This window comes from Melozone crissalis, unplaced genomic scaffold (assembly GCF_028551555.1).
Source record: "Melozone crissalis strain CALT ecotype California unplaced genomic scaffold, PUWL_Pcris_2 ptg000027l_1, whole genome shotgun sequence".
Lineage (NCBI taxonomy): Eukaryota > Metazoa > Chordata > Aves > Passeriformes > Passerellidae > Melozone > Melozone crissalis.
In genome coordinates, this window is record NW_026535805.1 from 30,398,275 (window position 1) to 30,413,529 (window position 15,255).

Here is a 15,255-nt window from a genome sequence, read left to right on the forward strand (position 1 = left end):
TATGAACATGAACCAAATTCAGGAAACCTTTACAGAAACTCAAACAGAAAGAACTCCAAGAAAAAATTAACCAACTTTGTCTAGATAAAACTTTATACTTAATTAATTACCACTGAAGGTTTCCTATTAGAAATATTCCTACTATCCCCTTCATTTACTTCAAATTTAAGGTACCTATTCTGGACTCTAGGGAAGTTTGTTTCAAAACTTCTGAGACAGTTATGTATTTTCTGGGGAAGTGGGGAATTGAATCTTACTTTTTTGACTAACAACACAATTGAGTTTGCTGTCCTATATATGCCTAAACTTTATTAGAAATTGTAGGATCTATCCCTGAGTTTTATGTAGAGACAGGCTGTACTCAAACACAAAATCAATTCACCATCTGTTCCAGAAAGATGATCCCATGTGGAAAAATTGCTGCCATGCTGCCTGCAAAGAAGGTGAGTATACCTGATTTTAAGACAGAAACATTTTCGCAGCTATTGCAGCAGTTAACTGAGGGAGACTTAGCAATCACAAATAAACCAAAAAACGTCTGAGGAACAAAATTAAAAGCATTTATATGCAAGACTCCTACAGAAATACCTTAAGTATATCACCAGCTTTTCAAGAGATTATTGCATACTTAAAAACATTTTGCAAAATTTATTTTCTTCGGCAATAGCTTGTAAATATCCTTGAAAATAACTATTAGTTCTTGGTGCTTTTAGGAAGTACAAAAATGAATAATTTAAATGCAACTTTGCAATTTAAGAGACAAGTTCATCAATAAAGACCAAAGCTTTTATGGTATTTTTCCACCAGGGGAATTTAGCAGTTTCAATTCATTAAATACTGATACAAGTAATCCCATTCTTTTAAATTCATACATATTTTAGCCACATGCATATGATTTTGGAACATTTTGAGACCACTCTTCTCATCTGTCATGGTTTAACCCCAGGCAGCAACCAGGCACCACAGCGCTGTTCACTCACCAGTGGGATGAGGGGTAGAATCAAAAAAAAAGTACAACTCATGGGTTGAGGTAAGAACAGTATAATAATTTCAATAAAAAGAAGGTTTCAACACAACTAAAACATCCGTGTGATATCCAAGTTATTTATAGTGAATCTAAACACACAACTCTTTGGTAGGTACTAGAAAGAAAATTAAACCTATTCCAGCCAAAACCAGAACAGCATGGAGGATTTCAATGATGTAAACACAAAAGTTATTAATTTAAGCCGTTTACCCCATTTTCAAGAGAAATTTTTTTAATCCGGTTTTCTAACACCAAATTTAGACTACTGCAAATATAGAATACACTAGAGACATTGATAAGTCCTTTCATAATTCCTTGGATTTCTCAATGATCCTTTACTCTTGCGACATTAATTGAGCTTGAAATACACTGTGCATGACTGGCAAAGTCCATGATTAGTTATTCTGCAAACCAGCCTGGTTATTTACCATATCTTATCCAGATTTCAAAGCCTTATTATGACAGTCCTTTAATTTCCAAGGATATGGGCAGCATTTTTGCTTAAACATGAATGGATGATGATACTGACTCCTTTTCTAACAGTTCACCAAAATATACAAAGAAAGTATTTTAAACCTATGCTAACTCTCTTGTCAACAACCTAAGGAAAGGAAAAAATGCGGTGAAAGGAAGAAAACAAACAAAAAAAATGTAGCTAATGAGACTTAAATGACAATACAACATGAAGATTGTTTCGATGAAATGAAATACATTGACACACTTTGGTTTCTGGCAAGTCACATACTGGGGTTGTTTCTCTTCCTCCTGTCCTCTTAATTCCACAAGCTACTTTGACATGTTTTTAATGCTCTAAAATAATCTCTTACACTCAACCATGTACCAGAACAGTGAGTCTAAAAATAGTAATCTATAATGCATTATAGTTAATGCTGTCAAAGCTTACTTGACATCAGAACAAACAAAATATTACTTGAAGAACAGACTTGATTATAGAACAAGCTTTAGTTTTCAGAAGTTACAGTTGAGGGATTTGGGGTTTTTTTTTTAGGAAAAAGAAATACTTGAGAAATTAGTTTAATTTCTTTCATGAACATACAGGTTGGGAAATGACTGCAATATAAACTGTATTTCACACAGAAATGCACAGCGTACTTTCCTTAAATCCCCAATGTCTGCATATAAAAGGCTTAAGAATGATGCAAAAGGAATTTAGTCTTACTGTTTCATTGAGCCTGCCCAAGACAAAAGGGATGTTTTGAGTAAAAGGTTTCAAAGAGATTTCCTAAACAAAAGTTCATTTGCAGTTACAGTTCCACTATGTACAAATAATTTCCTCCAAATTCTCTGAAAAAGAATGTTACACTTGTGCATTATTCTAAGTAATTTTAAATATTCAAGGTATTGCTGTTATTATAAAAAATATGCATTACTTTAAGTTCAGGATTTAATTCATAATATAGAAAGATCAACTACAAATTATAGCTAAATTCTTTGAATTTTCCTGTAAGTAGAATGTTCTGGAGGGAAGAACATGCCAGCAATCAGCAGTAACCCTAATCATGACCTAGAGCTCAGCCATGGTTAATGTCACCCACCTGCTCCTGTGCTTGGGGTGAGTGTCTTAGGGTCCTTGTGCTACAGCTATTGGCCCCGGGTGCTGGGAAGGCACACGTGTTCAGAGAGGAAGAAAGTGTGCACAGAGTTCCATTAACCTGGCTTTCAGGCAGCAAATGAGACTGCCCTACCACAACATGGGAATTTGCTTCAAGAAAGCCTCCTAAAGGTCAGGCCATTTGAAATGAAACCAAGCAGGAAGCTACAAACCCATATAATTGGATTCAACATCTTCCCTCAGGAAATAACAGGTATCTTTCCACAGACCTCTGGACATGCCGAGATTTTGACCCTCATTAAGATCTTCCTCTGCTAAGGAAGAAAGGATGACATTTGGATCCCTGCACACATCTGAAGTTTTGAGTTAAGAAAGTTGCACCAAATGATGGTGAAAGACCTTCAAGTTACATGCTTTAAGAATAACATCAACTACAAAGTGATGAGAGAGGAGGAAACCAATGCAATGGCAAAGTTTCTAGCACACGTTCTTTATGGTATCAATGTCCTGGCCACCCTGCTCATGATGCCTGAGGAAGCCTAGCCACTCACTAAGATGGCAAGTGTGACAAGATTGGACTAAGTAACTCTCTTCTTACTGGTTGTCAACTCCTCACTCAGAAGAGCCCTCATCAAGAACAAGCAGAGAACCAAGCGCATAAATCCTGAGGCTTCAAGTCCTGCTCCTGCAACGGGGCAGAATGTCACATGCATTACCCTCAGTGAGAGAAGAGGTGAAGCATGTTGTGACATGAGATGCTCCCTGTCCCTTGAGGGTGGGTTGGCACACATGTTCATGATGGAACACAGCCCTTACAGTCAGTGTATGAAAGAAGTTCTCTAACAATGCCATGAAACCAGGAAATCAGCAAGAAGCTAGCCAGAAAGATTCTCTGCACAGAAATGTCCAAATTCGCACAGTTTGTTAGCAGGAAATAAAATGGCCAAGAACTTTGCTCTGCGTCACAGTAACCAGAGACAGAGGAGATCCCTTGAGACAGGGCACTGCTCCATTCTGAGTCTTCTGTGTGCAAGGAAGACTCTGAGCAAGGAAACCACTACATTACCAGCTTGTCACTTTTTTCTCTTCCCTTCCTAATCATTCCCAAGTTATGATAAACACATTTCTTTACTGGGTCTGACTGAGATATCTCATTAATTCTTCTGCAAAAAAACCTCAAACTGAAGATCTAGATGCATTCACTTCTAAATCCTAAAGAAATTCAAAGATTTAACACCTGAACTATTCACTGATCTCTGCAGCCTCTCAAGTCAAAATTGGTTCCAAAAAGGACTGAGACAGATATTAATTTTTAAATAAATGGACCACAAAATAAAAAAAATTAAAAAAACCAACAAGCAGTATGGTGTCAACCTTAGGTAAGTTTCTAGAAACTGCAACAAAATTTTAATAAAGAATAGAGTTAATTGACATATGGATGAGTATAATACACCAGATAGAAGTAGTCAACATGCTAAATACCTCTCAACATGAGAGGCAATTCTATTTTAACCTCCAAGAATAGTAACAGGCATGAGGTTCATGGAAACACCACTTAAGCTGTCTACAAAATTTTCAAAGTCCTTGAACAATGTATCCCAAAGGAAGCCTAAACTAAACAGATTAGATAGCTTTGAACAAGTAAATAACTGGTTAAGGAAGTAAAGCAATCTGGAGTACAGACAGGCTGGCACTAATTGATTAGTTCATGGATGAAGTTAAATGGTAGAGACCCTCAGGGATCCCATCTGCTCAGTTTATTCATAAGCAACTTGTAAAATTAGAACAACAATATTAAGACAGTAAAGTCTGCTGACAGTACCAAACCACACTCAAAGCAGAAATCAGGATTTCAGTGAAAAACTGCCGAAAAACTTCAATTTTTACTGTCCAACTATGTCAATAAAAAACAATGCCTAATTGTCAGGACTTTGACCTGACAAGTGACACCTGAAGAACGAGTCTCTGGTTTTACAGTTGGTTGTTTCAAGGAAGCATCTGCTTTATGCTTGCAGCATCAAAAGACTAATCCAATATCAAGATCAAGAGAAAAAGAAAGCAAGGCCAAAGACAATTATTCCACATGATAAATCCAGAGTGCCCACATCTTCATATATACTATGCTGCTGTGTTTCTGTTTTACAAAACAAAGATAAAATAGAATGGTTAAAAAAGTTAGGGAAGAACACAACAAGTAAGAGGTCTAGGAAGAAAAAGATGATAAAGACATGAATAAATTTATATAAAAAAAAAAATAAAGGGAATTAATTAGCTTCATGCAATGAAAATGGAAGGGAGAAAGATTGCTCTTTCCATAACACATTCTGGGGCTTATATGGACATTTCTGATGATCTAAGGCTTAGACTACTTCAGAGCCTCCTCCTCCAAGCAAACTCTTGATTGGTAGAATACACAGAAGTACAAGTACTGAGCCAGAACTGCCACCAAAAAAACCCAACAACCCTGTCCCCCTTCCCCAACAAAAACCCTAAAGCTGGTACTGAACAATGACAAAGCTATTTTACAGTTAACAAAATGCAATCAAGACCAATTTTATATTATTTTAAATTAAATACATCAACTTGTATATTATGCTGACTCATTTTTCTTAATCTCAGTTGTTCAAAAAGTCTGTTCTGTCAAGAATCAAGTTTTAAAGAAATGAATGGCACCTAATACCACTGTTTTTTTAAACCTCCCCCAGTCTTATTTCAAAGAGAATTGATCATGATCTTATTCTACAGAGAAAAGGTGGTTAGAGAAATGTTGTAGTGAGACTATTTATTTAGTGCTTTTTCCCCCACCCTTTTCTCTCGCAGTTCCCAGAATATGTGAGAAATTCCAAATTACAGAAATTGATAAACCATCTTCTTTCAACTTAAGCCCTTAACACAGGTGAAAGTCACGATTAACAGAAATAAGATCTAAAAGCTTAGTGAAGAAATCCAATCCATGCCACCATTCATTACTTTACACACTTAAACTCAGTGAAGTTGTTTGGTCTGAAGTTTATGATCCAAGCCCTACTGCTCTTTTAGAGAAAACTTCCAGTACTTGCAATTTCAAAGAGACCTACTTATTGATCCACTGGTGACAGAAGCAGGAGATTAAAAAATAATAAAAGTCACTATTTGAATTATATGCTCAGAGTAAGTAATGCAGATGAAAAATGTTACCTCATCATGTGTATATCTATAATCTGCCTTCTTTGACTTCAGGTCCCATAATACCACCGTCCCAGATTCAAAGCCAATCAGAAGCTGCAATAAGAAAATACATTAATTCTTTATAAGGAAAATCAAAATGATATCATTTGCAATCCTGAGGTTCTTGTCCAAAAAGACATGCAGCATAATAGTACATGTAGTAACAGCAAGTAGTTATAAAAACAAAAATTAAAGAGGCAAAGGCCTCAACATTAGAAAGGTTTACTTTGTACTTATTGGCCTCAAGTTCCAGAAAATATAATGGACATTCATGCAAAACTAGAAAAAAATCAAAGTATCCTTCTGAAGTTTCCTTGGAAATCACTTTGTGTAGCAGAAAGATCTATATTAACCCTTGCTATGCGTATTCCACCTTGAGTGAAAATAAGGGGTGTTGAAAAGGAGAACTTCATTGTGCATTTCCCTCACTGGAATTCATTCTGCTTAAATTTGCTGGAAGAATACAACATTCCCCCTGAAGTTCTCAATAAGAATTCATTGTCTATTAAGAAACTATATACTATGAGGTTTCTCCAGAGGTTAATCACAATTGAGATAACTGGCTGAAGGAACCTCAAAAACATTACTTGTTCATAGGAAAAAAGCTAGATAAACTAAACTAGATAATTTCCCAACTAATCCTTTTGCAAGAAGCAAGTTTAAATCTTTACTGCAGGGAGTGAAGACTCAAATTGCTCCTAACAATTGTTCTAACACACCATTGACTATTTAAGTATTTCAGTCTCCTAACTTAACTGCTACTTCTCTTAATGGAAAAAAAAGACATAAACCATGTCCAACATAAGGCAGTAGGAAAAATGTAGTGCCACACCTAGAGGTTTTGCCTAGACAGTGTTTTCAGAATGTTAAGATTTTCAAAGTATACAGTTGTCTCCAGTACTAACAGATGTCCTACAAGCTTACAAATAAAATATTTCATCTCTTTCAGTGCTATACAGCACTAAAATATCATAAATATTAGACGTGATTGATCTAGTAGAAGTGAATATTTAATTTTTCCCATTAACATTATGTGTATGTAGGCAAGATTATTTTTAAATTATTATATGTCATATACTATAATTTTTTCTATTTTAACTTCAAACATTAGAAAATCCACTGATTGGAAAGCTAAAAGCATGAACACATTTTAAAAGTGTGTACACGGGGAATTTTTTGCAACTACACGGGGCTTTTTTAGTAATGTTTTCCTTACAAGAAATATGAAAAGCATAAGGTCAAGATCTCAAAACACTTATTTATAGCCTGATGAATAAAACCAGTGATTTTTAAACTTTACTTGACAATAATTGGATGTGGGGTGAAATACATCAAAGTTAATTGACCACTTGTATTTCCTGAAATTACAACAGCTTCATTGCATTCATATGCTACAGTCCATAAGCCTGGAATGTGATTCAAACCTAATTCTACAGAGAAACCCATTAGTTATGCACTTACTGCAGTGAGCATCATACTAATAAAAAAAACTCTTCTCATTAAATTCTCTGCTGGACTGAAACCTCAGGTGTTTAGGGTACAAGCTGATAACTAGCTAAAGCTTTCAAACCACTGCTAAGACAGTGGGATCATTCCCTCTCTCCAATGTAATCTACTACTGTCATGAAAAACACAACACAGACAAAAAATATTCCTCCAGCCTATGTAGAGCACTAGTAAGCAAAATTGTATTTCACAGGACAAGGACTCGTGTCTTGCAAGGGCTTCAAGAACATGCACTGTAAAACTTCTTTTTAAGATGAATAGATGATTATGTTAATACTATCTCATAAGAATGAAAATACAAGTCTAATACATAGATCTTTCTCACATATTTTGGTTTATTTTTCTGAAATATCTTGTTTTTCGGTAGGCCAGTTTCATCAGCAAACAGCATCTAGTGATCATAATAAATGGCCTAATATGGGAGTATGAGTTAGATGGCAAATTCCACAAAACCCTCAGATTAGTTAATCTAAAGAGAAAGTACATGGTATTCTATATAAATATGCTATATAAACAAGCATAATAAGTTGTGAAATAACACACAAGAGCATGTTAAAGTGGAATTAATTTCTATCACACTTTAAGCATTCTGGTTATGATTGATTGGTTTTTTTTGTAACATCTTAATTTTTATCACCATAAGTAAAAGTCTCTGCTTTTATTTCCAAAAGTTTTGCAGCTAATCATCTTCATCTCTGTTTTCAAATTACAAGATGATTTATTCCAGTAATGTGTCCTACATTCATGTCTGTACTTGGTTTTATGTGACTTTCAATGAAGTACCTTTATGTTACTTACAACAAAGGCCTAAAACCTTTGTTGTTCTTCACATACTTAATCCTTCCTTAAATAGCAGTGGTATGTAAACTTTAAAAAAGTCTTGGTGTGAAAATAATGTATTGAATAGTCGTTAAAATATCCTACCTTTCCTTCATCCATTGGATTGTCACTAATGTGGACAACAGGTCCTGGGTGAGATTTGGATGACCTGAAAAAGAAATATTTCCATTAAAAAGAATTGTCCCCTGCCCTAAATGGCATCTCAAAATGATTTGAAGTAATACAGATTCTGCAGATACAGACTCCACATAAGCAAGTTGCGACATTTCAAAATGGAGTAACTTTCACTTTTATCTTCAAGTCCATAAATGTCTCTGTTTGTAGACATTTATTTTCTGTCTTAAGGAAAGACTAATTATTGCCTATCAACAACAACAACATTAAAAAAAGCCAAAACCAACCAAACAAAAAAACCACATTAACTTTAAACATTTTATCCTAATATCTGTTGTTACAGAATTGACACTGTAGGATCAAATGTTTACTTTTACACTGGAATACAGGTTTTGCCACTATTCATAAACTGCCCAAGATGGCCATTGTTACAATAACACAGAATTAACACTTTATGTGGACTTCCTGCTACTGAAGAAGATGGACTAATACAGAGCTGTGTTTGCTTCAACACCTTTTGGCAAGTGACAGACTTCATGTATTTTGGAAAGATGTACTGTGAACAAAACACCAGCACAAGAAAGAGCAGCACACAACTACATCTTTCCCCCACTAACCACTATATTTGTGCATAAAATTTTAACATTGAAAAAAGGAGATGCAGTGACAATAGCTATAAAATGTATTTTTGTCTTGGCATAGACTTATTTAAATTTGCATTTCAGAAAGTCACTTCCAATTTAGAATATATCAGCCCTCTTTAAAAATGCATTATCTTTACACTTTGGTCTTTAATCCCCAACTGCAGAAGCAACATGTCTGTCCAAGTACCAGCCACACCATATTTTAATGTATATTATTTTTTCTTCTGCTTTATCCCAACACATAGAGATTTTTAAATCTATTTCTATACTGTCTATTTTGTCTATTTCCATGTCTATCCCAGGAGCTATGATAAAATACTGCTAAATTTAAGAAACATATATTAACATTAGCACCTCATATTCTTAAAACTAAAAATATCTACATGACTATGCACTTTGATAGTGTATGTAGTGCAGTAAGATGAATATGGAGGCCTCTCTAGAAAACAATGACATTCCTGCAACTGATGTTAACAACAGCTGGGACATTGCTGTTCCCTCCCCTCCGCAGACAAAAATTGGTTAAACTCACAGTTCAATGGCTTTATTCCACATGATGACATAGCCTGAGAGAGTAAATGATTCCACATTGACAATGTGAATGTTTCCTCTTTCAGTGCCCACATATAGCCATTTGCTTTGGAAAGGCAGGTGACAAAATGTTATCCTGAAAGAAAAAGCCACCAAAAAGAAATTAAAGAAATGTCTTTTTGATATCCTGCATTGCAAAGTCCATGATACCAAAAGGTAGAAATAAGGCAACAGGCAAACAGCAATCCATAAGACAAGTTTGAGGTCAAGTAGAAAAGCCAGTACATGACCAAAGTAAGAGATGAACAGACAAAGTAGAACTTTAGGATGAACAAAAAATAGAAAGCAAGGTATTCTAAAACTCATAAATCACTCAAAAAAAAAAAAAAGAAATTACAGTCACCTTTAAACATTATTGAAGGTATTTGATTGCTGTCATGTCAAACTTAAAATACAATACTCCTATAGTCTCTAAATCTCCCTTTGGAATCTATATCTACCTCAAAGTTTTAAAGAACAAAGAATTTTAGAAGTTTTCACATGCAGATAAGGCTGATTTCAAGTAAGGAGACTGACAAAAGATAAAACTCAAGAAAAGTAAGTTCACATGTCATCTAAATTAATGCCAAAAGAACAAACCTTAGAATAATCCTAAACAATTATAAAAGTAATTTTAAAAGTAGTTTAAATTTCAGGCTGCAGCTTTACTTCAATCATATTTTAATTTTCTGCCTTTTAGTCTTTTCTTCTGCTAGAAAGGTGTACCTGCACAAGACTCAACAGCTACCAACTGTATGTACTGTATGTACCAGCAGAGGACTCCTTTTTGACTGTAGCTCCAGCCCAAATACTAGCATTTGAAAACCTGATTATTTCTGCACCCTTGGGTCCTGATTACTGTTAACTATTTCTTCAAGATAAGGAAATAATGTCTGAACAAACTGACAGAATGCTAGAAATTGGAGTCTAGAAACTTTCTGGAACCTCTAAACCATTTTAATCTGACAGGGTCTGACATTGAAAGAAATTGCCAAATTACTTAGCTATCAAACTTGGGCTTTCAGAAATGTTTTAGTGATAAGGTAAAAACAATTATTCAACAAGAATTTGTTCTGTCGCCTCTAATCCTCAGCTTCACAATTTTTTATGTTCTTGTTTTCTCCCAATTGGGTTGCTTATTGCCAAATCCATGCATCACTTCACAAGCCTGTTAAGTATTTATGCAAAGAACAGCTTTAGATCCTTTGCATTAGATGCTGCATATGCACACCAACTTCAGCTGAAAGGACAATCTAACAGCAGCAAAGAGAGAAATTGCTGTGGCTGAAGAGATGTTAATTTGCACTGCAGGTTTCAAAAGTAAAAACTTCTGTAGTGATAGTACCTGGATTCAGATTCAGATACCCCTGGATCGTGGGGTTTTTTCACTTGTTTCTCCCTAATTAGGAAATGGACTTTGCTCAAGCAAGTACTAATCTATCTGCTTTCCAACTCAATTTCTTGTCCTTGAACATTGATATCAAAATAAAAGAGTGCATTAACTTTTTCACTGATGTTTGACAGAAAAAAAAAATACTACATATATGATTTAAAATGCCCCTCCTACTCAACTTGCAGATGTTGTAACACATTTAACAAAGAACTCTAATCTGCAACCACCACAGGTTGAAAACTTGTGTTTCCCCAACATCCTTTGAAAAAGAGGATTTTGATGGAAGCTAAATCACAGACATTGGTACACATTCTTCCCAGGCTGGCAGAATGATAAGATAAACATAAACCTTCAGCACTCTGGAACACTACAGCAGCTTTTTGTGCCAGCACTCCACACGCCAGAAGCAGCTGGCAACCACATCAGTTGGATCCAAAATCATGGCCTAGCAGCCAGAAAAAGTAATCAGTAGCAGTAGCAGGATTGTAGGCTTGCCTTGATTAGCAAGTTAATATTGTTAATTACAATTGCCCAACACTTTCGTTATGAAAACCAATCTATTTCACATCATTTGAAGTGGGCAAAAATAAAAGTTTGGCCTTCAGTTTTGACTGTTATAGCCCAAGGGCAACATTTAAAGTAGCTCCTCAATATTCTCGATACACTTCTTGAATACGCAGCGATTTTCAATTTACTGTCTCCTTTGTGCAACTGAGATTAATTTTGTCAAGAGTTAGCAAACAATGAACTGATTCAATGCTAATAGCAAATGAAGAGAACAAATAGCTTCACAAAATATTTACAAACTCTCAAAGGCAGGAGGTTGAAAAGACTTCAAAATTGAAAGAATAGGCACATAACAGAGTTCTTAACCTTATTTGTCAAAGTATTTTACCATTCTTCTACAGACTTGTGTGGTTTTTCTATAAACTAAACTAGATCATTTACTTCACAGAAAAACTTGGTAAATCCAAAAGGAATGGCATGCTGATCCTGCTATAAGAACCAACATTTCTCCCTGAAAGTAGTAAATGTTATTCATGTGCAAATTAAAAAAAATTACTATTTTATTTTCTTAATAGAAAAACTGTACGTCTTCCAACTTTCAGAAAGTCCACTACATTTTGACTTAATGACTCATTTCAGATAACTGTATTTAGTTTAAAAATTTACAGAATAATATTTCCAACATCAAAGTTCATGCATTGAGCTTCCCGCCTCACTAATTAAGGCTTCACCTTAAGCTATGTATACTTTAAAAAACTTTGGAAGTGTTACTGCCCTCTTAAAAACTAAAAATCAGTGAAGCTAGGACCATCTGAATGGCCTGAGCAGCCTTGTTATTGATGATTGAAGGGATTCAAACTCCTTTTGGAGGATGGAAACAAAAGGTTAGAGCCTTCTTGGTAGTGATGCAATACCTGCTTATTGCATCACTTGGCCACAGACAGCATTTTTTTGTTCTGAAAAATTAAGATTTTTCTTTCAGAAATCTATCTCTTTGCCACCAGATTAGAATATGCTTCATCCATAATGTATTTTAAGATCAAGAGAAGCAGAATCGGCCGTATAATCCTCTAGCCATTTCTACAACTTGAGCAATCTTCCCCCTCTCTCCCTACCATTTGTGAATGGATATATATATAAAAGTGGAAAATGCAATCAATTGTTGAGAACACATCAAAAAGACTACAGATGAAAAAATTTCATATTCTCTTTCTTGCACACAAACCCCAACTGCCCGAAAACAATGCAGCAGTCAAAAGCAGACTGCCATACTGCTCTCCTGTAGCAAGCCATTCTGCCCAAAAATACCAAAATAGAAGCATCTCTGATTTAAAACCGTCCAGTGCTGTAGATCTAAAGCGACAGCCTGGGATTGTTGGAGCCAGCAGCCACAGAAAGCAGGCTTTTGCAGGCAGCTCTTTCATGGCACAACAGATTCCTCATGTTGTCTCCAAGGCAATTTCAGCTCCCTCAGTAAGTGTAGTACATTTTGTGAAACAGACCAAAGTTTTAGCATAAAACAGTACAGGGCACAGCATGTCATTTCAAATATTTCACTTCCCCATATCTTCACAAAGAGAAAGACCCCTTTATAGAAAAAAAAATGCTTTAAGGAGATTTATCTTTTCAATGTGAAATCTACAGCAAGATTTTAGTATAAACTAACATCACCACTAAGATGAGGCACTGTTATACAACCCCAAAGCAATCAGGGTAGCTTTAAATTCTCCTGTAGCTGTAATTTACTACTGTAGGCACAAAATCTTCATCCTCACCACACACATATTTGCAAAGCTGCTCCCTCCCCACTGCTCAAAAAAAAAAAAAATACGAACCCAAGATTTTTCTTTCTTGCAAAATTAATTTGTAAAAGTTGAACCAATAGTTCAAGCAAACAAAATTATATACAGAAAAGCAAGTGACACACCCACAGGGAAAAACAATGATAAAATATTTTCTGTTCTTACACTAATTAAAAGTAATTTAGAATATTACTTATGGGAGAGTCTTAGAAATGATGGGAAATTCTTCAATAAGTGTTTTTTTAACCTGCTGAAAGGATTCCCTTTCTTTACTGCAGACTATATATCTTTTCTGAAAATCTGTCAAAGATATTAAAAAAAATCTTAATTGCTGCTGTTTCACATCATATATCAAAACAATTAATTCAGCAAGTGATAATACTCCCTACAGGAATTTAATTACAGAAATATTAAAGAACACAACTTATTATATTAATACATTATTCAAAGAATTAGTTTTTTAAGAGGAAATACTAAGGAAAAATGGCAGGCTGTTAACTTGACTGTGTTATTATGACAGCAGAAATCCTTCAAAATTAATCTTTACCTTTTCCTAGTCTACTGCATTATGAAGCATTATACATACTTCAGAATTTTTCACTGCTTTAACAAAGCACAGTGACAAATACTTTGAAGTATGACAAGCACTGATAACAGGTTTTATCGTTAAGTCACTAAAATATTTCTAGTGCCTCGGCCTATTGTTATAGGTCTGCAGTAACTATAAGCACACAGCTGCTCAGATCATTACTGTATAGGCAAAATAAAAGCAAAAGATTAAGCAATCAAAGCTGTATTCTGCACACCTTTATCCTCAACCTTTCATGTATGAGACAGCACTGCGTAAAATCCAGAAGCTGAGAAGTTTAATTCTGATGTTAGTGTAGACTCCAAATCCATGGACTCTTGTCGAAGTCCTCTATGGGCTTTAAAGTCAAAAGCCAGTGTCAAAATGACATTCTGATGGAAGCAAGCAGTAGTTTTGATACCACCTGACTGTTGCAAAAGGATCTTTTTCCATATCTGATAACTTCAATAAGCCTAGAACATCTACCCATACAAAAAAGGCCTCAAAGACCAGCAGGCATAAGCAGAGGAAGATGCATCCCAAAGAAGTTGCTCTTCAATGCATCCCAAAAAAAACATCCCACCAAAAACACATGTGGGCGAATGTGGTAGGAACTGAAGCAGGTACTTAATTTCCATTTATATCCCCAACAGCACTCCAAATGTTGCTTCCCCAAATCCACTGACTTGAATTGCTGTCTCTTCAGGCAGCGGAGAAGCACCTGAGTTCAGTATCTGAGTTGTAGTGAACATCAGGGGTGTCAAAATGGAGTAAGCATGTGTCAGAGCATGATACTCAACTGTCTTGGGATGACACAAAAAGTAACAGACCATTGGCATGCCAGACACACCAAGAGGAGTTCGCAAATATACAGTGCAGGGTATTTCATCAGTGGTAAGAAAGTTTCCAATTTTTTTAGTGTTTTGCATAAATTCTTTCAATACGGAATAATTCTCTTAGTTTTTAAATCATTTGCCTCAAAAGACACATAGGGAATCACAAACTCAAACTTTAGAAAAAAAATGGCCATGTCAGAGATGTAGCCCTACCACACGAGGCAGAAAAATGATTCCTATTGCTGATGGAGAAGCCTGTCATTTAGGCAGAACTTAAAGACTAGAGGTCAAATTCTGCCCAAGAATGTGGCAGTTGGCCATTATAAGCCTTATATCACTGTGAAAGTCAGTGTGAAAGGTATAGCTAAGAGGGCAGCTGAGGGAATTTAAAACCCATTTCTCTGAAATTTGAAATTTCTGAGTGACAGGACTCGGCATTTTGGTTCCGCCTCAGTGCTAAAGGCAAAAGAAGGCAGCTGATGCAACTGCAGCTCCATCAACCACACTGACACGTGGAACTCTGCATGCATGCATGGCCTCAAGGAAACATTTTTCAAAGCAATTTGATCCTTGTGAAAGAAACATTCATATATATGACAAATCCAGACAGCCAATATGTTAATTTCCTTCTGCTAGTTTCTTGAAACAAGATCACATTCCTTCTAATT

At 35.5% G+C, this 15,255-nt stretch overlaps 1 protein-coding gene across 5 annotated transcripts in view; it reads right to left on the reverse strand.

The window, feature by feature from the left end:
- Positions 1-15,255, reverse strand: part of STXBP5 (syntaxin binding protein 5) — a 105,294-nt gene that overhangs the window by 56,369 nt on the left and 33,670 nt on the right. For all 5 annotated transcript variants that reach the window (XM_054280652.1, XM_054280650.1, XM_054280651.1 and 2 more), the window contains exons 5-7: positions 9,444-9,578; positions 8,238-8,301; positions 5,778-5,861 (exon numbers count right to left, since the gene is read on the reverse strand). In XM_054280652.1, coding sequence (XP_054136627.1) covers positions 5,778-5,861; positions 8,238-8,301; positions 9,444-9,578 — 283 coding nt within the window. The remainder of the gene's footprint in view (positions 1-5,777; positions 5,862-8,237; positions 8,302-9,443; positions 9,579-15,255) is intronic.